The 25,806-nt window shown below is 31.0% G+C and overlaps 9 protein-coding genes and 5 pseudogenes across 14 annotated transcripts, besides 1 other annotated feature; 10 read left to right on the forward strand and 4 right to left on the reverse strand.

The window, feature by feature from the left end:
• Window positions 1-1,129: 1,129 nt before the first annotated feature.
• TVAGG3_1050550 (ataxia telangiectasia mutated (ATM) -related family) lies at window positions 1,130-7,321 on the forward strand (the record flags this gene model as incomplete). Its single annotated transcript, XM_001324607.1, has 1 exon — window positions 1,130-7,321. One exon carries the CDS (start codon window positions 1,130-1,132, stop codon window positions 7,319-7,321), a length of 6,192 nt encoding a protein of 2,063 aa, XP_001324642.1.
• Window positions 7,322-7,653: 332 nt separating this feature from the next.
• TVAGG3_1050560 lies at window positions 7,654-8,795 on the forward strand (annotated as a pseudogene). Its single transcript has one exon. A coding segment is annotated over exon 1 (1,142 nt).
• A 553-nt stretch (window positions 8,796-9,348) lies between these two features.
• TVAGG3_1050570 (uncharacterized protein) lies at window positions 9,349-9,921 on the forward strand (the record flags this gene model as incomplete). The annotated part of the gene is made up of 1 exon (XM_001324609.2): window positions 9,349-9,858. The coding sequence occupies one exon, from the start codon at window positions 9,349-9,351 to the stop codon at window positions 9,856-9,858; it is 510 nt and encodes a 169-aa protein (XP_001324644.1).
• Window positions 9,922-10,021: 100 nt separating this feature from the next.
• Window positions 10,022-11,482, reverse strand: TVAGG3_1050580 (protein polyglutamylation; the record flags this gene model as incomplete). The annotated part of the gene is made up of 1 exon (XM_001324610.2): window positions 10,100-11,473. The coding sequence occupies one exon, from the start codon at window positions 11,471-11,473 to the stop codon at window positions 10,100-10,102; it is 1,374 nt and encodes a 457-aa protein (XP_001324645.2).
• Window positions 11,483-12,936: 1,454 nt separating this feature from the next.
• On the forward strand, window positions 12,937-13,173 carry TVAGG3_1050590 (N-acetylmuramoyl-l-alanine amidase family; the record flags this gene model as incomplete). Its single annotated transcript, XM_051255734.1, has 1 exon — window positions 12,937-13,173. One exon carries the CDS (start codon window positions 12,937-12,939, stop codon window positions 13,171-13,173), a length of 237 nt encoding a protein of 78 aa, XP_051081308.1.
• An 18-nt stretch (window positions 13,174-13,191) lies between these two features.
• Window positions 13,192-13,407, reverse strand: TVAGG3_1050600 (uncharacterized protein; the record flags this gene model as incomplete). Its single annotated transcript, XM_051255735.1, has 1 exon — window positions 13,192-13,407. One exon carries the CDS (start codon window positions 13,405-13,407, stop codon window positions 13,192-13,194), a length of 216 nt encoding a protein of 71 aa, XP_051081309.1.
• Window positions 13,408-13,476: 69 nt separating this feature from the next.
• TVAGG3_1050610 (uncharacterized protein) lies at window positions 13,477-15,117 on the forward strand (the record flags this gene model as incomplete). The annotated part of the gene is made up of 1 exon (XM_051255736.1): window positions 13,477-15,117. One exon carries the CDS (start codon window positions 13,477-13,479, stop codon window positions 15,115-15,117), a length of 1,641 nt encoding a protein of 546 aa, XP_051081310.1.
• Window positions 15,118-15,266: 149 nt separating this feature from the next.
• Window positions 15,267-25,806: part of a mobile genetic element that runs on past the window's edge.
• TVAGG3_1050630 (uncharacterized protein) lies at window positions 16,009-16,908 on the forward strand (the record flags this gene model as incomplete). The annotated part of the gene is made up of 1 exon (XM_051255737.1): window positions 16,009-16,908. The coding sequence occupies one exon, from the start codon at window positions 16,009-16,011 to the stop codon at window positions 16,906-16,908; it is 900 nt and encodes a 299-aa protein (XP_051081311.1).
• TVAGG3_1050640 lies at window positions 16,942-17,609 on the forward strand (annotated as a pseudogene). Its single transcript has one exon. A coding segment is annotated over exon 1 (668 nt).
• On the forward strand, window positions 18,838-19,884 carry TVAGG3_1050650 (phage tail repeat-like family; the record flags this gene model as incomplete). Its single annotated transcript, XM_051255738.1, has 1 exon — window positions 18,838-19,884. One exon carries the CDS (start codon window positions 18,838-18,840, stop codon window positions 19,882-19,884), a length of 1,047 nt encoding a protein of 348 aa, XP_051081312.1.
• Window positions 20,577-22,031, forward strand: TVAGG3_1050660 (annotated as a pseudogene). The gene has a single exon. A coding segment is annotated over exon 1 (1,455 nt).
• TVAGG3_1050670 lies at window positions 22,041-22,886 on the forward strand (annotated as a pseudogene). Its single transcript has one exon. A coding segment is annotated over exon 1 (846 nt).
• TVAGG3_1050680 lies at window positions 23,097-23,761 on the reverse strand (annotated as a pseudogene). The gene has a single exon. A coding segment is annotated over exon 1 (665 nt).
• Window positions 24,253-24,501, reverse strand: TVAGG3_1050690 (uncharacterized protein; the record flags this gene model as incomplete). The annotated part of the gene is made up of 1 exon (XM_051255739.1): window positions 24,253-24,501. The coding sequence occupies one exon, from the start codon at window positions 24,499-24,501 to the stop codon at window positions 24,253-24,255; it is 249 nt and encodes an 82-aa protein (XP_051081313.1).

The following is a 25,806-nucleotide window of genomic DNA, read 5'->3' on the forward strand; positions in this document are numbered from 1 at the left end:
AAAAAAGACCGTACATAAATAATAAATCTCTATTTGTGTTACATCTTTTATTGGATGGCCGATTTCGGACTCAGTCAATATTACAGAAAAGTGCCATTTTTCTTTCAATTTCTGTGCAGTATTGAAATTCAATTTCAATGAGTTTATGAACTAAAAGTGACATATATACAACGTATTCTCGTAATTTTATGGACCGACAAGTGAACTAGCTATCAATATTGAACGGAAGGAACTCTGTTACCATATAGAATATATTTATTCTTAGTTTATTTTTCAAATTGCCGATTTAATTGTTATTGTGAATTGATTTTTCTTTAATTTTACGCAAAATGGTCCCAATAAGCCTCCTGCACAAACACATGCTGTAGTACAATATAATAACTTACTTTGCTCTTAAATTGAGCTAAAAATTCCTTTATTATTTACTAAATCATCTAAATATTTGTACTTCACTTATTGATCATTTTTTAAAACACACCAATGATACTTGATATTATAGTTGTGAGGCAATAAACTTTTGATATGAAATATTTTTACAATTAATAGTGATTAAAACCCAGCAATAGTATAACCTTTAAATGTTCAAACTTTGAGGTTTTCATTATTGATTTCCTTCTTTTGATAATTTTTTCAGATTGAAATCTTTAATTTCCTATAATTAAGTAAAAAACTTAAATCAACCAATCAATTCCATCTAAAATCTCTGTGCCGTCATTGTAATATGAGAAATGAGATTTTTTCAAATTTCGTTACTCGGTGGTTGCGATATTTAATAAGATTTCTTGGATTGTCAGATCAAAAGTCGTGTATCCATGAGTTTTCGATTTTTTCGTATTGGCAATTTTGGCGGTAACTTTAGAAAACGAAGGCTGTGATCGAGACGTTTCGCTTTCCGGGCTCATTTGCCGAGACCCGGAAGTACGCCGAGATCACATGGTCCAAAATGATCCAGAGACTTCAGTATTTTCCCCAAGAAGATATCAAGATTTGGGTAAATTCGTCAACGGAATATGCAATTTCGCTTTCTAAAGTTAAGAATAATGCAAATTTACAGAGAATATCTGTAATTTTGCTCACAGTTTATCATTTTTACGATCAAGATGACAATTTATTAAAATCATTTTTCGAAATGATAATGAAAACAGACGATTTTGAAACGGCTCATCTATCAGCATACTGCATAGCTAAAATTTCTGCGGATAAAATCGAAACAAATCCAAATTTAGCGTCGTATTACTTTTCGAATGCGCTAAATTTATTAGCAAACAATAGCAAAAAAAGCAATCAAATCATGGGACTCCATATGGTTAAGGAATTCGCTTCCTTATTGCCTACATTTTTCATATTAAATTGTGGAGAAATCCAACAAACACTTTGGGTTCTTCTTTTTTCAAGTAATACAGACGTCCAAAATCTCGCATCAGAGATGTTTACGCAACTTTTCATAACGATGATAAAGACTCACGCATATAATTTATCTACTCGATTTCAAGAAGTAATGAATTCATGTTTAAACCATATACACGAATCAAAAGTCAATTCGTTATCTAGTGTTGCTTCTGTGATGGCAGAAATGTTACGATTAAAGCCACATTACTTCAAATTGTCATTATATGATATTTATTATACGATTACACCAAATATACAACAGGCAAAGTCGAAATTTAAACAAAAATGCATTTTAATACGAAGTTTGTTGTCCGCAGTCGAACCTCCCGTATTTCATTCCGAATTTTTCACGGATGTATTCAATTTATTGATAACCATGATGCTAAAATCAGATTCAGTACCAACTATATGCGAAGCATTCAGTATTCTCTTAGATTTCGTTCCAGATCCCGTAATTGAACAAGTTTCAGTAATTTTATCAGCATGTATCAAAATTGTTCAAGAAAGAGAACTTCAGAACATCAGATCAGTACTTGGACTCCTTAAAAAACTGATTAGCGTTGATCCAAGCATTAATTTAACAAAAGGAAAAGAAATCTGGCAAATTGTGTCAGGAGTTTTGTTTACACCTAATTTTCTGGATTTATTTCCTCTGTTGAATACCTGCAACTCCACATTCTGGGATGAACATTCTTCAGTAATTATCGAAAAAATTTTAGTTGCTTTGGACGTTTTGTCTGATTACTCGTTGCATGCGCTTAAACTTATACCAATGTTACCACAATTACCTGCCGTTCAGGTCCAGGAACTAGTTCCTCAAGTGAAGAAATATTTATTTGCAAAAAATGACGAGTTGAGAGCTGCTGCACCGAAAGCATTACTTCATATCATGTTCTCAGATGATCCCGTAGAGTTTTCAAAGGTTTTGAAGCAGTTAATCGCAATTGCAGCTTCAGATACTTCTTTAACCGTCAGAATTTCGATCATTTCTTCATTTAGTAGCATACATTTTCCATATTTAGCACATGATCCATTCCTTAAGTTCCTTAAGAACCTTGCTAACGACAATTCCCCTCAAGTCCGAAGTTTTTGTTTCAAAGTTCTGAAAAACACGAGAAAATATTCACCAATTGGGTCAGACGCAATTCTTAGGAACGCTTTGATCAATGCTTTATATGCTTTACAGTGTTCTGCATCATCATTCGAAAGAGCACATGCAACAGACAGTTTGCCAGCTTTAATTGAAGCATCTGCTGTCTTATTTCCTATATATGCCACTACAATGATACCAATCATCATCAAATTATTGTCAGTTCGAGGATCAACGGGTTCTGTTATTGGTTCTGAAGCCGAAACTCAACTGACAATTAATTTAATTAAAACAATACAAGGAATATTACAGGTTAACCACCAAACGATATCTCCGTACCTAACACAGATATTACCTATATTCACAACTCTCCTCAAAGAGTTCTCTTCAAAACAAATTAAGAAATTAGTTATTGACACTTTGTCACTTTTTGTCAAAAAAACTGCAAGTACTGCAAACATTTATGGAATTGCTCCTGAACTATTGGATGCATTACTTAGTATTGCTGCTCACAGTGACTCGAAAAGTCTCAAAGTTCGAGCACTTGAATTTCTTGGACAATGTGGAGCTGTTTCTCCACAAAGAATTCCATCAGAACAATCAGGAACATCGAGAGCAGATGATACAATACAATTAAACAACGGAACATCATCACAGAATGAATATTACGGATCACTAATTTTCCCTAAATTAATGGAAATGGTTAATGACAAGTATTTGACGAATTTCAGGACACAATCTTTGTCTACAGCCATTACAACATTATCAATGATGTCTACACAATCATCAGAACATTTATCACAGATTATTCCTATTATCTTGAATCATATAATGAATTCTGTTGATTCAGCACGTGTTGAATCAATAAAACAATTGAAAACATTGACATTAGTTGCAAAACAACAAATGTTTCCTCATGTTGAGTCGATTCTTAATTGTATTTATGAGCAATGGGAAGCTCCTGACTTGAACTACTTCATAGATGTTATTGCAAGTATTGTTACTGGTTTGGGAAATGATTTTTTGCCATTTTTGTATCCTTTGGTTTCGAAAATAAGAAGATCGATTTCTTCAAGTGTTTCTACTAATCCTTATTTGGCTAATTCATGTTTAACACTCTCTGCAACATTGTCTGCTTATTTCCCTTCTTTGTGTAATTTGTTCATCCCTCAAATTTGCAAAACAATTTCATCTGTTTTTGTTTCAAATAATATCAAAATAACCGCTCTAAAAACTCTCAAGTTTTTGATACAAAAAACAGATCCGAATCCATATGCAGGATCAATATTTTCTGCTGTTTCATTGATGTGTGTTGATAAGGAACCAGCCATACAAAATGTCTCTCTTTCTGTCTTGAGAACAATGATTATAATTATTGACAAAAACATCACTTACTACGCTCACAGAATTTTTGATGTTTTGCAAAAAGATGAAAGAGCTTTTGAAGTTTTCGATCAAATAATGACACAAATGAAGCAAAACATAAAGCCTTCATTGGATAAACCAGATTTCCCTAAGATAGAGAAAGTCACAGGTCCTTTAATTGATTCATTTTCAACAACAAACAATGATCCAAAGAATTTCGTGAATTGTTTCAATGACGATAAAATGTATACTCCTAAACATTGGCAAAATTGGTACCAAAATTTGATATCTACTTCCATATTGACATCCCCCTGTTCAACAATAAGTTGTTGCTCACAGTTGAGTTCCGTTCACAAGCAACTCGCCATTTATCTGTTTCCAGCCGCTTTCAGTTCATGTTGGTCTATTTTGAGTGAAAAAGATCAAATTATTTTATCAAAAAAACTTTCACAAAGTTTGCAAAATCCACAGATGCCAAACAATTTGTTGCGGACACTTGTAAACTTAGTAGAACAACTTGAAAGAGTAGGAAATGGTCTTCAATTCGATCCGAAGAGTTTCATTAATATTTGTATCAGATCTCGATCTCTTTCATTTGGTTTGCATCATGTCCAAGAATTTTATATGAAAGACAAGAACGAAAAAACACTTAGACAGTTCTGTATCTTTCTAAGCGAAGTGAGTAAAACAATAGATATGAAGCCATTGATGTCTAAACTCACTGAACCAATATCCAAAGAATTCTTGATTTCCTTGAAAAGATGGGATGAAGCATTTCCTATTTACAAAGAAAAACTGATTGAAAACAAAGAAAAATTAACAGATCAAGAATTCGTTGGATACATTTTCTCAGCACAAAACTTGTTCAAATACAAAGATATAATAGAGAATAGTCCTTTAGTGTTAAGTGCCTACAAGAACACATTGCCAAGATTGTCACAATGTTTTACACAAAGTGCTTTCTTCGCTGACCAAAGTTTGATGAGTTTTTATTCATCATTCAACTCGGAAGAGACATTGAAGAACTTGACAACAAAGGCATTCGCTCAGATATATCTAAAGAAGTACGATGATGCCAGAAAAACAATTAAAAAAGTTTACGAAATCATCGCAACGAAACATTCATTGAACTTCAAATCTCCTTATCCTGTAATTTATCCTTTGGTTGTAACTTGTCAATATTTGTATGAACTCAATGAAATAATTGAGACAAATGGTAATATACCAAAAGAAGTCTGGAAACAAAGACTCCAGAACTGCGAGAGTAATTCTGATGTTTGGTGGAATTTGATTTTACCAAGAATGATCATGATGCCGGAAGATCAACTCCAGTTCAACAAATTCCTTGAAATAACAATAAATGACAAGAAATACAACATGTTTGAATGTTTCTTCGACTATTTCTATCCGAACTTTGACTTGTCAAACGCCGATTATGTTCTTTCAAACATTTATTTACATTACATGTGGTCGAAAAACGAAAGAGACGAAGTTTTGGATAAATTGGAAAATATCATATTTAGTAATGAAAAGAAACAAGTCCATTTCACGCAGATCATGATGTACGTTGAGTACGTGCTAAACGATGCTTTGTTTAACAACGATTTACTCAAACAATTGGAAGAAATGCTGAAAGGAATTTTGAATTTGAGGAAAGCAGGAATAACTCAAAAATGGGCGATTGTTAATTATTATCTTTTCAAGAATAATCCTGATGAAAAGGAATACGCAATAGAAGGAATGAAATCATATGCAAATTGCTTACAATTGCAGCCTTTCGTTGCTTTTAGTGATATTTGTGCTGTTCTTTCTCTTTTCTTCAAAATTTGTTATGACAATGATTTGTTTTTAACTGCAATTAACTTCATTAAATCGATTCCTCTCCAGAAAATGCAAGAAGTTATTCCACAGTTGTTCTCTTTCATGTTCTCTCCAAACCAAAATGCTCAACAGATTGCTACTGGTTTGTTATTGGATATTTACCATTCACAGCCTCATAATGTTTTGATGTATTGCCAATCTTTCTCTGACATGAATCAAAACAATATGATTCTTTCGTCAATTCTTAATATTTTCGCTGTGGAAAATTCTGTTTTATACACAGAAACTCTTTCATTTAGAAAGTTAATAACAAACGCAAGCCAAACAATATTTGAGCAATGGCTGCAATCTTCTAGAGAATTAATTAATGCTTTGTTAACTGATGATCAAATGCCGAAATCCAATTTCGATCATTTGTTTTATAAATTAAACGAAGCACACATCAAAGAAATAATTATGTTGATGTCTTCGAAAGAACCGAAATTCGTTGATAACCCACAAGTAAGAGTTTCTCAAGTGAACAAAAGCGCTCAACAGATTGCATCCAATTGCCAAGACTTCGTGAGAAGATTGGAGAAAATTAGATTAAGTGATGTAATGAATAACGCTCCAAACTTTGAGAATTCATCATTGATTATTCCAGGAATGTCATCATCAAAAGGACTTGCACTAGTTAAAGATGATTTGATAGTTATTCCTGTTAAAACAAGGCCGAGGCAGATAACATTATTAGGAAAAGATGGAAACGAATATAATTTCCTAATAAGAGGTCAAGATTCAACAATATTTAATGCAAGAGCAACACAGTTCCAGATGCTAATTAAACTGTTTTTAAGAAGAGCTTTAGGAAATTCAGCTGAATTCCCATTGACAATCAACAATTTGATACAGATTTCTCATAATATATCATTGATACAATATTACAGAGATTCACAATTCCTTGAACAAGTCATCACTAAATACAGACAACAAATACAAGTTGATCATCTCATTGAAATTAGAGATATCTCAAATCTTACAACACAAAGAGTTGATCAACTAAGACCAATACAAAGACTTGAAGCCCTCAACGAGATTCCAACACGTGAAGATGATTTAAGAAAGGCTTTATGGGCAATGAGTAGTTCCAGTGATGAATGGTATGAAAAATGCGAAGGTTTCTCTTCGAGCTTGTCTTATACAAGTTGTGTTGGATCTTTAGTTTGGTTGGGAGGCCGTTGTCCATCTAATATATTAGTTAACTCTAAGACAGGTGAAATAACTCATATAGATTTCAGTCTGGCTTTCAAAGGAGGATTGAAATTGATTCAGTTCACTGATGAAGTTCCTTTCAGATTGACTCCAATGTTAGTTTCTGCATTAGGAATTGGAGGTTTGAACACTTCTTTTATACCAAATTTCGTGAAGATACATTCTATCTTTTCTGATTTTTCTTATTTGATATTACCATCTTTTTATTTATATGCGGAAGAACCACCTTTGCCTTTCATTGGTCAGCCTTCGTTTGAGACAAAAAGAGAAATTTTAGATAATGTTTTCGATGTTTTGTACTCGCAAAAGGAAACACCTGAATCATACGTACAGCGGTTGATTGACGCTGCTACTAACAAATATAGTCTGGCTAAACAACACTCAACATGGCGACCATTCTGGTGAAAGCAAAACTAATTTATTTTATTTTTGCAAGTTGTTCTTTTATTTTATATAATAAATCTATTTAATTTTGTTTGTTTTAAATTATAATAACATGTATTTTAAAGTATCTCAACTCTTTATAAATTTTATAATTTTTTTTGACTAACAGACCAAATTGTGTTAGAATAGCTATTTATACAAACTTTGAGAATGTGCAATGCTTAGTCAGTAAAATCTTCATTAATATTAAAATTCTTATGATTATTGTTACTGAGATTCTTTAATGTTGATTTTTAAATTTAATACATATTATATTTTATTGTTGGCATATTTGTTGTTAATCATTTTAGTTTATGGAGAGTCTTCCTGATTTGATTGACTATAAGTATCATTCAGATGACCAAACAAAGATAGGAGTAGATAATTATACTAGAATTAACAATAATTCTAACATTGAACTTCGTGAAAAGATAGAAAATCTCTTCAATTCAGAAAATTCCGAACCATTTCGAATAGAATCAATCAATTCAATTAAAAATCACAATTTTAACAACTCATTTGAAGAAATAAGTCAAATAGAAGATTCACACGTCTTAAATCTTTTGATTGATTTAATTAATGATAGCAATGAACATATAAGTCAATCTGCATTCAATACTATTATACAAATTGCAAGTATTTCTGAAGATTACGCTTTACTTATCTTTGAACAAGGTATATGTCCAATTTGTCGTCAATTAATTTCAAATCATGATAAACTCATAGATGTTTTAGCCCTTTTAAACAACATTTCAAGCTACGGAGGAGTGTTTTCAAGAAGAGCTTTTCAGATTTTACCATTTAGTTTAATTTCAGGCCTATTATCAGAATTTCCTAACTTAAACTTAGTTGCACGCTATATATTAAACACAATGAAATCATTTATTACCGATAGATCCTTCATGAAACATGCTTTTTCTTTTTTATTTGATATTTTACAGAAAAAAGATATAGATTCTACTTGTCTTATACTAAGTTTTCTCAGAAAGATGGCTAAAGATGACCAATTAGCTGGATTTAAACAAAATGTCAATGAAATTTCAGGTTTTATCATTAATGAGGTCAAAAGTGGCATATCATGTCCAAGTGTTATATACCAATCATTACTTTTCATCGGATTTATGGTTAAAAAGAGAATAATTGATGGAATTGACTTTAATTTGTTTAAATCTATATTAAACTACCATAAAGCTAATGATTTACAAGTAGTAAAAGCATGCTTATGGTGCGTTAATGAACTTGTTCTCAACAAAAGAGTTGTAGTTGATTCAAATTTCTTATCAGATTTTCTAATCAAAAATCAGTCAGTTATAACACTTTCAAGATATGAAGTTAAGAGAGAGTATTGTCTATTTATAACCACAACCATATTACAATTGCCAACACAATCAGATTTACAGAATTTAACTTCAAAAATAAATTTGAACGATGTTCTCACTGCATTTGTTCAAACTGATGATCCAGAAATCGTTAAAAGTTTACTTGAAGTATTGCAGCGATGGTTTGAATCAGAAAAAATTACTAATCCAAAAGTTGATTTGAAAACATGTATTTCTGATGAATTATACCAATTCATAGAAGATGCTGCTGATAGAGATGATGACACAACCAATTTTATCTCACTTTCTTTGTTAGAAATGATAAATGATGTTAAATAAAAATGTTTGTTTGCTTGTTTTGAATCATTTCAAGTGTTTTTTGCAATATTCACTAAAAGAGCTGAAAAACAATAGCTTATGATTACTAAACAAAAAATTTTCCACCAATCTCATAATTGAGGTCTGGATTTCAAATATTTCAATAGAAATATCCTCATTATTGTGGAGTGATAGTCAATGCCCTGGCTTAAAACCGAGTAGGTAACAAAAATGCAAAAGAATTTTTTTTTAACAGTATAAACTGAAGTGTGATTCCTTCCAAGAGAAACATGAGACCGTGGTACATTACAACAGGGCCCGAGGCCTCCGAAGTGTTTTTTTTTAGCCATGTAAAAATAAAAAAAAATTATTATGAGCGACGTAAATATTGCTGCCATCAAACAAACTCCAAGACAGGACGTTCAAACTATTTCTTATCTCATCATCTTTAAACTTGCATGGCTTATAATGGTCATTGCTTATCCAGCTCTCAAAACTTATTCTGTTGTTATAGAACAAGAAGATCAAAGAGCTAATGGCCTTCGCATCAAATGGGGTTACTACTGGATAACAGCTCCATTCCTTGTTATGATATTTAAGCTTTTGGATTGGATTCTTGGTGATAGAATTGCTTTCCACGTTATCAACTTAATTGTTACATTCATCTTGACAAAGAACAATGGATATTACATTAGACAGCTTACAATCAAGCTTACAGCCAAATTTTACAAGAATTACTATAAGCAAATCAAAGAAATACCAACATTCATTGGAAACTTGTTCAAGAACGGTTCCGTTTTGATTGTTTCTTTAATTTTTGGAGGCAAGAAACAAGAACCACAAGAAAGCGAAAGAGCTCCACGACGCACAAAGTTTGAGTAAAATTTGATGTTTGTTTTCATATTATCTACAACTTTGTAAAACTGTATAAAACTTATATCATCTAAATTCCAAGTAATTATTTTATTGAATTATATTTTTCTTGATTTTTTTTATATTTAAACACTGATAATGCTTAATTTTCCAATGCTATTAATAGTTCATTACATAATGTTCATATAAATCAAAGATTGAATAAATTTGAAAAATTTGAAATTTTCAAACAAAAATTTCATACAGTTTTTTACTCATTAAAATGCTTTGAACAAACAGAATAAAGATGAGTAAGAAGTTCCCTTAGATAAGCTTCCTTTTGTTCATCATTTGAATTAATCCATTTGGCCAGGGCTTCATCTTCAAATTCTGGATATCCAAGGTATTTCTTATGTGTTTCTAGTCTTTCTACTGTTGGGTAGATGCAAGTAAATCCGCCAAGTCTGCGAAGTGTTTCTTCATATTCGCAAATCGCAATCGCTGAGCAAGATTTCTCATCATTTCTTTCTTGCATAAGCTGTTCGATGAATTCTTCTTCAGGAGATGGCTCTGGAACTAAAGCAATGTTGAATAAATCTTTAACGAGAGGAGCTTTGATGAACATATCTAAGTTGGATGATGTTCCAAGTGCAGGAGATACATTTACTTCAAGAATATGAATGTCCCCTGTTTGAGATAAAATTACATCAAATCCGAAAAGTTCAAATGACTCACGGAGTCTCTCTTGCTGACAAAAAACACTGCGAGATGCCATGATAGTTGTGACAAAAGCATCTTCAATCTTATGACGAATTTCATCAACATTAAAACCATGTTCCTTCATCCAAGGCCAAAATGGAACATGAGACCATTTATTACCTTTCCCATCTTCTGAGATATCATTGGTAGCATGGAAGTTCTCATTTTCTTTGTTAATTGAAAAGTTTGTGAGATGCACAGACTTATTTCCAATTTTATCATGATTCTCTTCGTATGGCTCTGTTGCAAGCCTTACAAGGCCGTTATTAAATACATAGATCTTAAGTGGAATGAGTGATGTAATGGCAACGTAAAATCTTAAGTCGAATTTAAGGCCATTGATAAGTAGTGGATGGTCAAGATATTTCTGTATAACAACTTTTTTGAAGCCTTCAGCAGGAGGTTTGTCAATAACAGAGATTCCATTTCCACGTGATCCACCTGCTGGTTTTTGAATCCATAATGGAGAAGATGGGAATGCCTTAAGCATTTGATCTCTTTCGGCTGGTAAAAGGTAGGTTTCTGGATAAAATGATGGCATTTCTTTAATTCTTGCTTCAAGTCTTCTCATTGCATGATGGTATCCAGCTTTGGATCCCAAAGAAAATGTATTTTCGTAATGATTTGTTCTTTGATAAGAATGTTTACATTCTTCGCCTTCACTTTGAAGTTTTCCTCCAACTATAAGATTAGCTTCTTCTAAATCTTCAACTTTTTTGAACCCACTATTCTTTAAAACAGAGTGAATTAATTTTGCAGCATATCCTGTTTGATAATAGTTAGCTTCACAGGATTGCTTTATTGAAGGATCTGTTGGCTTACAAAATTTGTAAAAGTTGATTGGATATGGAGCGTTATCCATGAGTTTTTGGAAAACGGAACTCATCGAGTTCTGAAATAATAAACGCGCAATTTTTCAATTCAATTTTGATTCTCATTCATTTCTATTCAGAACTCCTCTCAAGAAATCTTTTTCTATAACAGCAAGGCAGAAATTTGAAACTTTGTTTCAAATTTCTCAGTAGTAGGATAGGAAGGGTTGTGTGACTTTTTTTGTTACGTCTATATATAGATGAAGGTATATTTTCACATCTTCTATATATAGATGATATAAAAATTTTTTCTTACGTTTTTTAAGTCATGAATTCGTAAGAAAGCGCGACATTATTAAATAAATTAGTAATAAATATTATATACTAACACATTAAAAAAATTAACATTAATTTTAAAATAATTTATTTTTTATCTTTTATAAAAGAAGCTATATATAGATGATGTCAGATATTCCGCGATTAATTAAACATTGTTTAAATCCTGAATGGGTTAAACTTCAATTTAAAAATGAAGATTGTGAATTATTAAATGAATATGAAAGCCAAAATAAGCTAATGAGGTATAAATATAATGATAAAGAATATTTAATTTCATGGAATCAATGGAGTCATAATCAAAGACCTCATAAACGAGAAGAAGAAATTGAAAATAATGAAATGGAAATCATTGATGACATTAAAGAGGATGGAATTCCTAAATTTTGTAGAAAAACCTTTAGAACTAAGTTAGGAGCATATAAACGTAGAGTATTAAATCCTGAATACATAAAACATATATTTAAAAAGGAAGACTGTGAATTATTAAACGTTAATGAATATGAAAATGCTAAATCAAAACTGAGATATAAATATATTGGAAGTGATGAAAGATGCAAAGATAAAGATAAAGTTTATACAGTTTCATATAATAACTGGCACACGTTAGGGATAAGAAAACATTTAGGAGATTATGGTAAAAGTTCTGAATTCTTCAAATCTAGTATGTACGAGAGAGTAAAAGAAATTAGAAATAATTATTTTCATGAATAAAAAATAAACTTTTAAAATTCATGTCTCAGAATCAACATTGAACTTTAAAAAATTAATGATTATTTGAATTTATGATATCAATTATTTGATTTATTCTTTCTTCAATCTCTTCTATTCTTTTTGTTAAATCATCAATTTTCATTAATGAGGTGATTCTTGATTGAGGAATAGATTTCAAACTAACCACTCCTTTTATTTTTGAAATTTTGAATCCATCAACTTTAAACATTTTATTCAATTTACATGTTGTCAATTCTTCAAATAATTTTTTATTATTAGCATAATAGTCATTAAATTCTTCAACAGATGAAAAAATTTTTATTTCAGTAATTGGTTTAACAACGTTTATTTTTTGTTGAACATTTTCACTTTCATTTATTTCTTCCTCCCCTGTTTCATTTATTTTTAAAATTGGTTTCATTTATCATTAAATAAAAATTAGAATATAAGTGATGAAATATATTTTTTAATTAATATTAAATCAGAAATGGCGGCAGGATTCTTTAAAAAATTATGGGATGGAATTAAGAAAGCTGCGGGTTGGGTTCATAAAAAGATTATTAAACCCATTGCAAACTTTTTGGCACCAGTAGCGAAAACGGCAGGAACTATCATAGGTGGAGTATTAGGTACTAAAGCAGGTAATCCGGCGATGGGAGCACAAGCAGGTAACGCAATTGGTGGAATTGCTGAAGGAATACTTAATAAAATAGGAGGTAGATAGTGGAAAAATAAATTATTTTTATCTTAGTATCGGTTGAAGTCTTTGATAAACTTTTTCTCCTTTATTTAATATTTCTCTTATTGGGGCAGCTTTTGGTGTTATTGATTCAGCAACGTCACTAATTGCTTCTTTATTCTTAAATATCCAATTTGCTCCCTTCTTCAATGTTTCCCAAACTTTATGCGCTCCTCTTTTTACTTTATCCCACAGTTTCTTAAATATACCTGCAGCCATAGTTGATTATTTCATTAAAATTAAAAATTCATTTTCATCTTTTAATTTTGATTTTTTATTTAATAATAAATGACGACTAACTATTTAGTGCCAAACACTAAACCGATTAATGGAAATGTGTTTCATTCATTCGAAAAGATAAATGAAATATTCGCAAAGAATGACGGTAGAAGATATTATAGAGAACTTGAAAGTTCATGCTATGACTCTGATGCTCCATATTTTGATGATAAACAAACTCATTTAAGAATTACAAATCCGGCTCATGATGTGAACCAATTAGGTGACACATATATTAAACGCAAAGTTAAAACAACTCTAGTTTCAAATAAAGCTTTCACATGTGATGCCGCTTTTAAATGCATGCGTTTATTCGTTGGTTACAAATCATCAAATCAAAGCTTTAAACAATTAGAAGTAGAAACCGAAAGAGGTGATGCCGGTTATCTTCAAATGGATTGCGCCCGTGAATCTTTCGCATTTGCAACATATAAACCAAAATCAGAAAGGAAAGTTAAAAAGTTTGTTCATTCGTTATATAATAATGTTCAAAAATATGATAACTCAGTATGTGGTAAATATATTGACCCTTCAGAAGTTTTCAAGAGAGCAAATGAAGAAGTTGATGTCACTTTTGATATGATTATTCCGGTAAATGATTTGTTAGCATTTCAGGCGTTCGATGATTATCCTAAATCATTTGGTGATATCATTCTTAAATATTATGTTTTCAGGGATACTTTAGTATTTTGTCAGGTTGACCCGTTAAGAGTTGCTGATTTACAAAATTACGTTTATGAAAAGATAACTGATGAAAATTATGAAAAGATTATGAATCATGTTTATAAATATGATCGCAAATTCCAACAAATCGGACTTCCTGCCAAATTAATTACAAGCTTAGCCGCTACATCTGCTGACGCAACAGTTGATGACGTTATTATTTCATGCACAAAGATGGAAGTTTTAGAGGATAAATGCATTACACCAGGATACGGTTTAATTGAAGAATCAGTTAAAGCAATACCACGTTTATTCAGTAAGGAAGATCCATTCATGATTCCAGCTCAACATATTGACGTTCGTTCACTAAATGGAGGTTGCATCACTCCTGAAGGTATTAGCTCAGATTTCTCATACGCTCTTCATAATGTTACAGATGTTGTGTTAACATTTCCGAAGAATGCAATGCAAAGAACAGTTTTAGAAAATCCAATGCTTCGAGGTCTTCAGGTCACTATAGATTCCAGAAACTTCCCCGATCAAGCGATGACCACAGTGGGTGACATATTCTTTACACGTATGCTTCAAGCTTCTGATTTAGATGGAGTGAATGAATGCACAGAAGAATACGAGGACTCATTAACTAGACCACTGAATGCAGATGATGGCACGCCATTAGCTAGAACATGGAAAGACCAAACTTCATTCTTATGCACTATTCCAGTTCAACGTGATGGAGCGGGTATATTCTTTGATGGATTAGAAACTTTCAACTCACAAGTTACAGTACAAGTGAAAGCTTATCCAATCATTCAGGGTGAAAATGACACTTACTGTTCAAAGGTGACAAATCCTCCTCAGGTTTGGTTTACTAGGACTACATATTGGACATGGACACCGGACGAAGGTTTGAAATATCATCCAACAGGTACACCACCACAGTATAGAAGTTCATATGATGAAATATTGATGAATAGAAATGTTTAAAATTATAAATTTATTTTTGATTAAATGGATTTAAATTCATCCACCCTTATGAAGAATTAGCAGGAGTATATAATACATACGTAGATGATATGATTAATGAAGCATTGAGTGATAATAGAAATGCTCTATCTAAGGAAAAATTAATGAAAATTCCATATTCTGAATGTTACTTAAATTCAATCACTGCAGCAATTGGTAAACAAAATAAAGGTAAAACATTAACGATATTAAAACAAATTATCATTATTGCTAACACTTCCCCCTATTCACATGTGTTAATTTATATCAACCGTTCAGGTTCACCTTCAGATGATACATTTGAATCTTTAAAGCATTTAATCAAAATTCCAATTATTTATTTATCACAAGAAGAAGCAGAAGATTATTTAAAAAACTTTTTAATGTATAAAGAATTATATAATACAATCAAGAAGCAAGGATTAGAGGATAAAATTATTGATAAACAACGGGATGAATTATTTGAAACACTTTCTATTTCAAATTTTGATAGAGAATTTTTGCATTCACTCATTTTTCTAGATGATGCAGTGAAATCAAAACTAATAACAAATGAGAAATCATATTTTAATCAGTTATTAACTCAATGTCGACACATTCAGTGTTCATTCTTCATGGCTGTTCAATACTTCAAAGCATTAAGCACAAACATTAAATCAAATCTATCAACACTTTTCATTTTCAGTGGGTTTAGTCGTCAACAGTTGAACGTTATGCTTTATCAAGTGAATTTACCAATGAGCATTAATGAACTTTACACACAATATCAGCAATTAGGTGAACATGGAAAAATAATAGTTGATTTAAATAAAGGAAGTGTTAAATTTGATTAACTTTTTATAATTAATTTTTATTTTTTATTTATAATTAAACATGACAGAAATAGCAAATCTTCTACAGGTTCCATTAAAACAAGGAACAAACAAAAAGGGTGCATATAATAGAACTATGAAAGTTCCTGATGGAATGAAAGAATTAGTTCATATTGTTGCTGGTCTTCAAAAAGATGTTAAACAAATGAGAAACGTTTTAACATTACCAGAAGCTCAAGCATATGCCAAACGTCAAGGTCCAAATTGGGAAGCACACGAAGCAGACATTACGGGTCCAAATGGAAAACCTGATGGTATAAATGAAGTTTTCGTTACTGATGGTCAAGGTAATATTAAAGTCATAAATGGTTATAAATTAACTATATCTGATTATCCTAAACGTAAAGCATATAATGAACGTTATCCTATGCAATTTGATGAAAATGGAAAAGCTGTTAAACAATACATTGGAGAAGGTGAAAATGGTCCAATTAATTCATACCGTCGTAATCCATATTCTTATTTCAATGAAGAATTAAATGCTATTGAAGAGGGACCGGATGGATTACCACGATATTCTAACCAGTTTGATGGTCAATATGCAAATATTAGACCTGAAATTTCAGCTAAGAAATTCTTTAAAGTTGCTTTATTCGATCCAGTTTTCGCAAATGTTAAAGATGAACTTAAACAGCAATTCCAACCAATTATAGTAGCAAGAATTGCATCAGGTGCTTTATCTCAAGCATTCAAAGATTTAATTAAGAAACCATTATATCAGCAACGAGGTTTAACTTATGATTTAGTTAAGGAATCAGATAAAAGAAAATTTGAGAAATCAGATGATTATAAGAATGCAATTAATGAATATATTCGGTCTATTAATTTCGATGAAAATGCTAAAAATCAACTTCATGAACAAATACAGGGAATAATAGATTCAAAAGTTCCAGCAAAATAAAAGTTTAAATATATTTTTTTTATTCGAATATAAATGAGAAGACGTTTCACTAGTCAAAAGAACACTAACGCAAAAGCAGAGATTACGGTTGGTTATAACGTAAATGATGATAAATCACGAATTATTCAAAATGTTAAAGTTAATGTTAGCCCTGAACTAACAAGGTCAGCAACTCAACCAAATTTATTAACTCGTGACTTACCGAAAAAGGAGGAGGAGCAAAATAAAGAAGATGGAGACCCAATCATTTTATCTGAACCCGGTAAAGAACCTGTTGAAATTCCCACTTATCCAACATACCCCCACCTCTTTCATCAAACATCGAGAACCCATATAAAATAGACATTAATTCTGAATTAATGAAAATTTACCGTGATATAATAATTAATAATTATGATTCAATAATAAATTTAATTGACCAATCTGGTTTAATTATTTTACCTTATGAATCATTAATTCACATTATCGCCATTCTTTGTGATGTTCAAGATTCAGACGTTAAGATTCAATTTTTCATAGATGATGAGGTTTCATGCTGCGGAACAGTTGCAAAAATAAATCCTATAAAGGATATTAGCACAATTAAGATATCAAAGAACGGAACAACAACTGAACTTCATTTAACATATAATGATATTTATAATAAAATAGTTGATGAATATAAAATATCACTTGAAAAATTCTTTGTTAAGGCTATTTAATATTCAAGCATTAACATTATCGAATAATAATCCTTTGAATCATAATCAATAATAATTGACCTTTCACCAGTTTCTATCGTTTGTTTTATTTCTTTTTGTTCCCCACTATCCGGATCGGTCATTGTAATTGTTTTTGTTATAGTATCAGCTTTATCTTTAACTTCAATCTTTTTTCCATCGGGATATTTAAACCAAAATTCCAAAAATTCGATATTGTCAATCTGTTCATATTTTAATCTATCAATTACATTTTTAATACCATCTGAAAATCTTATGAAATGGTCATTATATGGGTTTGATTGAACTAAATTTGAATGAAGTGAAATATAACCTGTTGATGAATATGACATGACTCATATTTTCTGAAAACACTAAAATTTATAACATGAATGAATTTCTTATTCGTTGAATTTATGAATTCTTGAGGTAATCTTATTCTAGTTTTATTTATCACTGGAAAATAACGCTTTACCATATTTTTAATCGTAATAAAAATGTCAATTATCAATATTATTTCGAATAATAGCTGTGAATTAAATTTAACAGTTAGCGGAATTTATAATGTTACTCTCGTTTCTGTGAGTGGTAAATTTAATCCCATTCTTTTAGACCCTTCAGATTATATATCATTTATTAAAGATGACCATGAAAAAACGTATGATATGTATATAAATAATGTGATAGCGAAATGGGATATTAACATGATTTTAAGTTATTTAAATGAATCATTTATCGTATGGTATGAAGAAAATTTTAAATCAAAACCCGATAAACTTTTTGAACTTGATGAAATAAATAACCTTATTAAATTTCCGCTGAAAATTAAATTTTGTACTCCTCATCTTCGTTCATTGTTGGGGATATTAAATTTTGAAAAAGATGTTGGGGATGTTTTGTATTCTGACACTGGTTCCAATTTCATTTTAATCAAATGTGATAAAGTTAATACCCCAATGAGATTTTCACATCAAACATTAGACCCTAACTCTTACCCATCAATACAAAACATTTTATACATCAACTTAAACACATTTTCTTTATCATATCCGTTTCAATTATCCGGGAATTCATTTATTCTTCATTCAAAAGATTTATCAAATATTAAATTTAGAATAACTGACCTATTTGATTGTGATTTAGAATTCATGAATGAAATATTATGGCAATTTCAAATAGAAAAATAGCTGATGAGATAACAGATTAAATATTTATTTTTAAATCATAATAAATGATTAAACAACAGCAACTTAAGGCACAAAGCGCCCAGGTCCTTCAGACCATTACATACGCCATATATGCATATAATTCAAAGACGGCAGAACAAACGCAAAGGTTGAAATATGGAGATTTGGAGATAGTATTGAAAAATGAACATTTCGAATTCGTTTGCAAAGGTGGTGCAGTGATATCAAATATAAAAGAAATTTTATTTATGAATTCAAAAATTAAAGGAATAACGGATGATATAACATCAATTCCACCAGAAGAACAGAGATATTACGCATTAAATGCATTTCCTAAAGTTTTGAAGATTGGAAGATTTAATTTAAATGAGGAATTCATAGAAGGTTTCCTAAATGAGTTAATGAAGAAGGTGGATAAGGAATATGTGGATAGTGAATTAAATAAGAAGGCAAATTTGGTTTGTGTTGATGAAAAAGATAATGAAATTAAAGAAAAGGTTGAATGGTATCATGAATGGACATTTGAGACTTTTAAAGTTAAAGCTGATACAGAATGGGTTTCAGGATGTTTAGACCTTAAAGCAGATAAAACATATGTTGATGAAAATTATGCAAAGAAGTCGGAAGTAAATGATGTGATTACAAGCATGAAAAATGAAATACTTCAAACATTATATCCTGTTGGTTCTATTTATACGTCAATGAACTCAACAAATCCAGCAAGTGTTTTAGGTTTTGGTACGTGGAAGCAGATTGTAGATAAATTCTTATACTGTGCTAGATATTCAAAGCAAACAGGAGGTTCGAAGAAAATTAAAGAAGCAAACCTTCCACCGCACACTCATACAGGAACTACAAACTTTTCTGGTGACCATAGCCACTCATTAAGAGACCACCCATTATACAACTCAGAATATGAAGCTGGCAATGATGTTTTATCTCCAGATTATAACCATTCAGCAAAAAAGACTTTTCGACCAACTGAACCAGGAGGAAATCATGTCCATACTTTCACAACAAATCCAACAGGCTTGGGTAAAGATTATATGCCACCATTTGTGACTGTATTCGCATGGTACCGCATTCATTAAACGCGCTTGAGCCCAGACCTTTGGGTCAAGGCTTACCGAATGAACTAAATATATTTTATGTCTGTAATTAATTAGGTAATGAACTGCGGAAATATATTTTATCGTTAAGTGACTCAAAGAGTCCGGAGACAAAGTCTCATGTTTTAGGTTATTCAATAATTAATTATTTTTGAAGAACTGAAGGTGTCACCACGTCACCATGTGTCACCAGGTTAATTAACTTCATTAAAAAATGATGACAACATGACATTTTGACAACACAACAGGAGGAAGGTATTTATGAATTATTTTTGAAGAACTGAAGGTGTCACTACGTCACCATGTCACCAGGTTAATTAACTTCATTAAAAAATGATGACAACATGACATTTAGACAACAACACAGGAGGAAGGTATTTATGAATTATTTTTGAAGAACTGAAGGTGCTACCATGTTACCATGTGCTACCAGGTTAATTAACTTCTCTGAAAAAATGAGACAACATGACATTTTGACAACAACACAGGAGGAAGGTATTTATGAATTATTTTTGAAGAACTGAAGGTGTCACTACGTCACCATGTCACCAGGTTAATTAACTTCTCTGAAAAAATGAGACAACATGACATTTAGACAACAACACAGGAAATTTGATGCAGCCCAAAAATAAAGTTAGTTTTAAAATTATTTTTATTTTTTTATTCCTATATAAATGACAGCAACAAACAACAGCAACTATATCGTTTCTGATGAACAAGTTATTGATTCATTAGCTGAGGAATTAGTTGTGGCAGAAACTAAAACCCTCAACGAAAGAATTGGTGAAAACAAGATTGATTTACATAACTACCTCAAACACGATGGAGGAAGAGGAAGGAAAACTGGTATGGCTTTATTAGTAAATAAAATTTCAAATTTAACGATTATAGATGTTGATATCAATAAATCGTACAATGATGAACTTAAAGAAACAGTTAGAAAAGATATTTTATCAAAACTTTCGGATAAAGATGTTATCGTTAAAACCGCTTCAGGAGGTCTTCACATTTATTGCAACACTTAATTTCTTCTATGCAGTTTCGAACAGATGATTAAATGTTATTCCTGCAATGATTATGATATTGATATAATGACTTCTATGGATGATTCAAAGCGTTCATTAGTAGTCATGGCTGATTCAAGAGTTCGCAAGAATGCAACAGAACCAATCAATACATACTCATTCATTCGTGGAAGTTATGACTCGACCATAACCAGAACAGTGAATGATATATTAAATGATTTGAATATTAAGGTAAGAGTTGAACAGAAGAACGAAGAAATAAAGACTATCATGAATGAAAACAAAGATGTAAACATTGAACGATAAACTTGCCCAGAGCATAGTTGATGGCATCAGTGATTTTGAAGTACATAATGACGGTGGAAACATGAATTTAGAAAAAGAAGTTACATTATTCACACTGTTTCAAGCAATTAATTCGTTACCTAATCATTTAATTAATGCATACGATAACGTTTATAACTTCTGCGGTTTAACAGAAAATGCAAAAAGTAATTTGAAAAAGCACGTAGTAGATATGCACATTAATGACTTCTCCATTTGTTTTAGTGAAGATTCTAAAAACTATATCAAAAAGAATATTATGATGAATATTTGTTTTACCTTTATTACATAAGCCAAAAAAATAACATTTGATATAAAACTTGATGACTCTTTTTGATAACAGATATTAGACGCAAGGCTGAAAATCATCAGTATAAAAACAGTTCTGAAGTAATTGAGGATTTTATCACGTGTAATCCGTTTTGTAGATTGTGGAAATAAATACTTCATTCAGAAAGATTACAACATACACGACAAAATGAATCAAATATCATTCGTTCTTCAATCAAACATGAAAGAGTCACTCAAAATGATTAAATTATTTAAAGAAGAAGGTAAAACCATAAACAGCATGGGACGTACTATTAAATCAATTGTCTCATTAACCGTAAGGGTGTTTGCTTTAAATCTGATTCTCCAGATGTTTTCTCAACGTTTCAGGGTTATAAATACAACGTTCTCGAAAAACCAGATTACTCAAAAATTGAGATGTTTATGAATTTCATTAAAGAAGCCATTTGTGATAATAACGATGAAGTGTATAAATACCTACTCGGCTGAATTGCATCAATGATTCAACATCCTGGAATCAAGAATGAAACAGCAATTATTTTGAAAGGACTTCAGGGAACAGGTAAAAACAGATTTACAGACATTATTTCTGAACTTCTCGCTGGTTATTCATGTAAAAACATTACCGAAATAAGTGAGCTAACGGGTAATTTCAATTCAGTAGTTGAGAATAAAATGTTTCTTGTACTTAATGAACTCAAGAGAATGTTGGTGAAGACAGACTCGCAAACTTCAACGCTTTGAAATCAATTATACGGATAATGAGATAAGAATTAATGAAAAGAATCAACCAGAAGAACTGCTCAGAACGTTGCAAACTTTCATTTTCGTAACTAATAACGTTTACCTGTCAAATTGAAGTTGGAGACAGAAGATACGTAGTTTTAAGAGTTAATGGTAAATTCAAGGGTCAATTTGATTACTTCAAGAATTTAATGGATTCATGCACAAAGGAATTTTATGATAACCTTTTAACATATTTATCAATTACGACCTTTCATCATTTAATGTACGAATCATACCGATGACTGAAGCCAAACAAGATTTAATTGAATTATCAACAAATCCTTTAGATGTATGGATAAATACCACATTATGATGAATTGTGTGCAGGTATGACGTGTAAAAATGCTCTATTCTGCAAACCATCAGACATGAAAGACAAAAACTTTCAAATGAGCATTAAGGATAAATGTGATAAGAAACAGAGAAGAATAGATGGTAAACAAACATGGTGTTATGTTTTGAAAGAAGAAAATGAAAGGATTATATAAACAGGTTGAACCAAACGATAATGAGGATTCATTTACTGACGATGAAATACCTGTAAATGAAGCTTTATAAAGTATGATTGGAATTTATTTTTTGCATTAATCCTGCTGTGTTGTCAAAATGTCATGTTGTCTCATTTTTTCAGAGAAGTTAATTAACCGAGTGACACATGGTGACGTAGTGACACCTTCAGTTCTTCAAAAATAATTAATTATTGAATAACCTGAAACCATTAACGAAAAATATATTTTTGGTCGTTTATGACAAAAATAAATGGTTCATTTACTCACAATATTTTTGTACAAAACGACCCCAAACTTTTAACTTCTTTCTGCAGTTTCTAATGCTATCTTAGCGAGTTCATATTCTCTAAATTCTCTCTTTAAATCTTCTTGTTCCCATTGGTCTAGTTCGTATGGAGAATCTCTATAACCATAACATATCTCACGTTCATGTTCTAATTGTTTTTCGCACATTTTTCTAACTTCTTGTTCGAACAAAGGTTTAGCATTCTCTACTGTATCTTCGAGTTCTTCTTCATCTAATTTCTCATGAACTTTCTTGTCTATGGAGTCCATAATATCTTTGACATAAAATGCATACTTTACAGAGCACCATTCAGCAACAAAATGAACGAGGTCAGGATGTATGTAAATACCTTTGAATTCATTCATGACACCCTTTGTAAGCTCATAAAATGCTTGTTTTGAGGTCGAGCCACTTTTGGCTTGACCGTATTCGTTCATCCAAAACTCAAGAATTTCCTGCATTTTAGTACTATTGAGAAATCTGTTTAAATGGTTTAACCTTCCCGCTTCTCTTGCCATCTTTGTTGCATTAATGTAACCATCCTTGTCTCTACGTAAGACTTCAATACCATTATAAGTGCCTTTTGTGAATGTTTCGCCATTAGATTTGTTCGTGAATGTTTTTGCTTCGACCGACATTTCTGTTCTTACATACAAGATAAAAAAATTTGTTAGAAAAAAAATTAGCGTTATTTTTCTATCTTGAGAAAATACATGAAAATTCATAAATTTAGGTCATTTATGTTAAAATAAATGGTACCATTAATGATATCATGACTGTTCTCGTTCATGTCTGATTTACATCCAACAAAAAAGTTTAGAAGAACTTTCTTATTCTTTCTGGCATGTTTTTATCTTTCCAGTACTCCCGCTCTAATGGTCCCGGATGTGTTGTCAAAATGTCATGTTGTCTCATTTTTTCAGAGAAGTTAATTAACCGAGTGACACATGGTGACGTAGTGACACCTTCAGTTCTTCAAAAATAATTAATTATTGAATAACCTGAAACCATTAACGATAAAATAACTGATAACAAAATTTTATTTTTATATAAATGGATACCCCACAAGCTCAAAATTTACCACGAAAACCGAGAAGAACCTAGAAGGGTTCGGGAAGAGAAATAAAAATTAAATTTGGATTGGGTTTAAAAATTCATCTTTATTAAATTCATCTCTTCCAATCAATTTATTTATTCTATTAAATTCTTTTATTTTTGCTTCACTCAGTTTAAGGATTGAACGGTAAGTTTCTAATTTTTCGATTATTTCTTTCCTCTCTTTATCGTTTTCAGCCCCACCGCATTGTGGCTTCTTTTTGTAATAGCATATTTTTGATTTAATTCTGTTTAGTTTCTTTTTATATTCATTGTCACTCATTTCTTACGAAATAAAAAAATTAAATATTGTTTAAATATAATGGAGTAATAAAATAAATCGGAATTTCTATTAATTTATTGTCAACTTCAACTAATACATTGCCGTTAATATATCTAACAAATTCAGCTATTGTGTCAAATCTTCGTCTTCTTTTTGTCATTGATTTATCAGTTTTTCCATAATCGAGATGAATCAAAACTTTATCCCCTTGTTTAAAATTCATGAGCCCCGAATTAATTTGTTCACGTTTAACATCATTCAACCTTTCCATTTGCTTTCTAATATATTCCCATTCTTTTTGAAATATCATTTTTCATTTCCACCGGTTTCATGTTATATAGTTCTATGCTAATAATATACTAACTGTTGTATGATGGAGTCATGATTTCCATCCCAGTATATCTGACCGTTAACCCCTAACGCATCTCTAAGAGTTCTCATTACCGCATCAACTATTTTATTATGAAACGTATATGGAGAGGATGAAAAGAAAAAATTAATTTGTGGGAAATAATGAGCCATAGCCGCCTGAAATCCTTTATCACCATCACCCCTGATATTATCTACTCTTTCATGATCTAGTAAGTATTGTATAGCTCTTCTTGTTTCCTGTTCTGTTTTCCCTTTCACTGGAATGCAATATAAATATCTAGTGTTAATGTTAATGGCAAATAAATAAGTAACGTTTCCTTTTGAATATTCCAGATGATCGATTTCGTATGAATATGGATATGGAGCAAATGAAGGGCGACTAAATTTTTCCTTTAACGGTTGAATTTTCGGGTCAATTGGTTTATTTAATATCTTGAAATCCTTTTTAAAATCTTTTTGCTTCTTTAATGTTTGAAATGGATATAATAAAGTGAATGATGAAGATTAACTGAAGGAGGAGGAGGTACTGTCGTTGGAGGTTTTGGTGTTGCAAGTGGTTTAATTTTATCTGCTTTGATTTTGGATGATGAAGTTTTAGTTGTTGATTTTCCTTTCATTAATTCTGGATGTATTCTATTCATTTGTTTTAAATATGCTGTATATAAAGGTTTGATATACTTTCCGCTTCGAGTTTATGTTGAAGGATGAATTCCAAAAGTTGATCTTCATTTAAAAGTCGGGCTGAATATGGTTTAACTAATGAATCATAAATTAAAGCTTGTGCTTCATATATGGTCTGAGGGACCTGGGTGTTTTGCATCTTTGTTTTTTGCGGCTCAGGATTATATAATTTATATAATTCATCAATATCTTCTTCTGTTAATACTTTATTTTTGAAATCTTCAATTGTTTAAGTTGTGATTTAGTTTTTTC

Source organism: Trichomonas vaginalis, chromosome I (genome assembly GCF_026262505.1).
Source record: "Trichomonas vaginalis G3 chromosome I, whole genome shotgun sequence".
Taxonomy (NCBI): Eukaryota; Parabasalia; order Trichomonadida; family Trichomonadidae; genus Trichomonas; species Trichomonas vaginalis.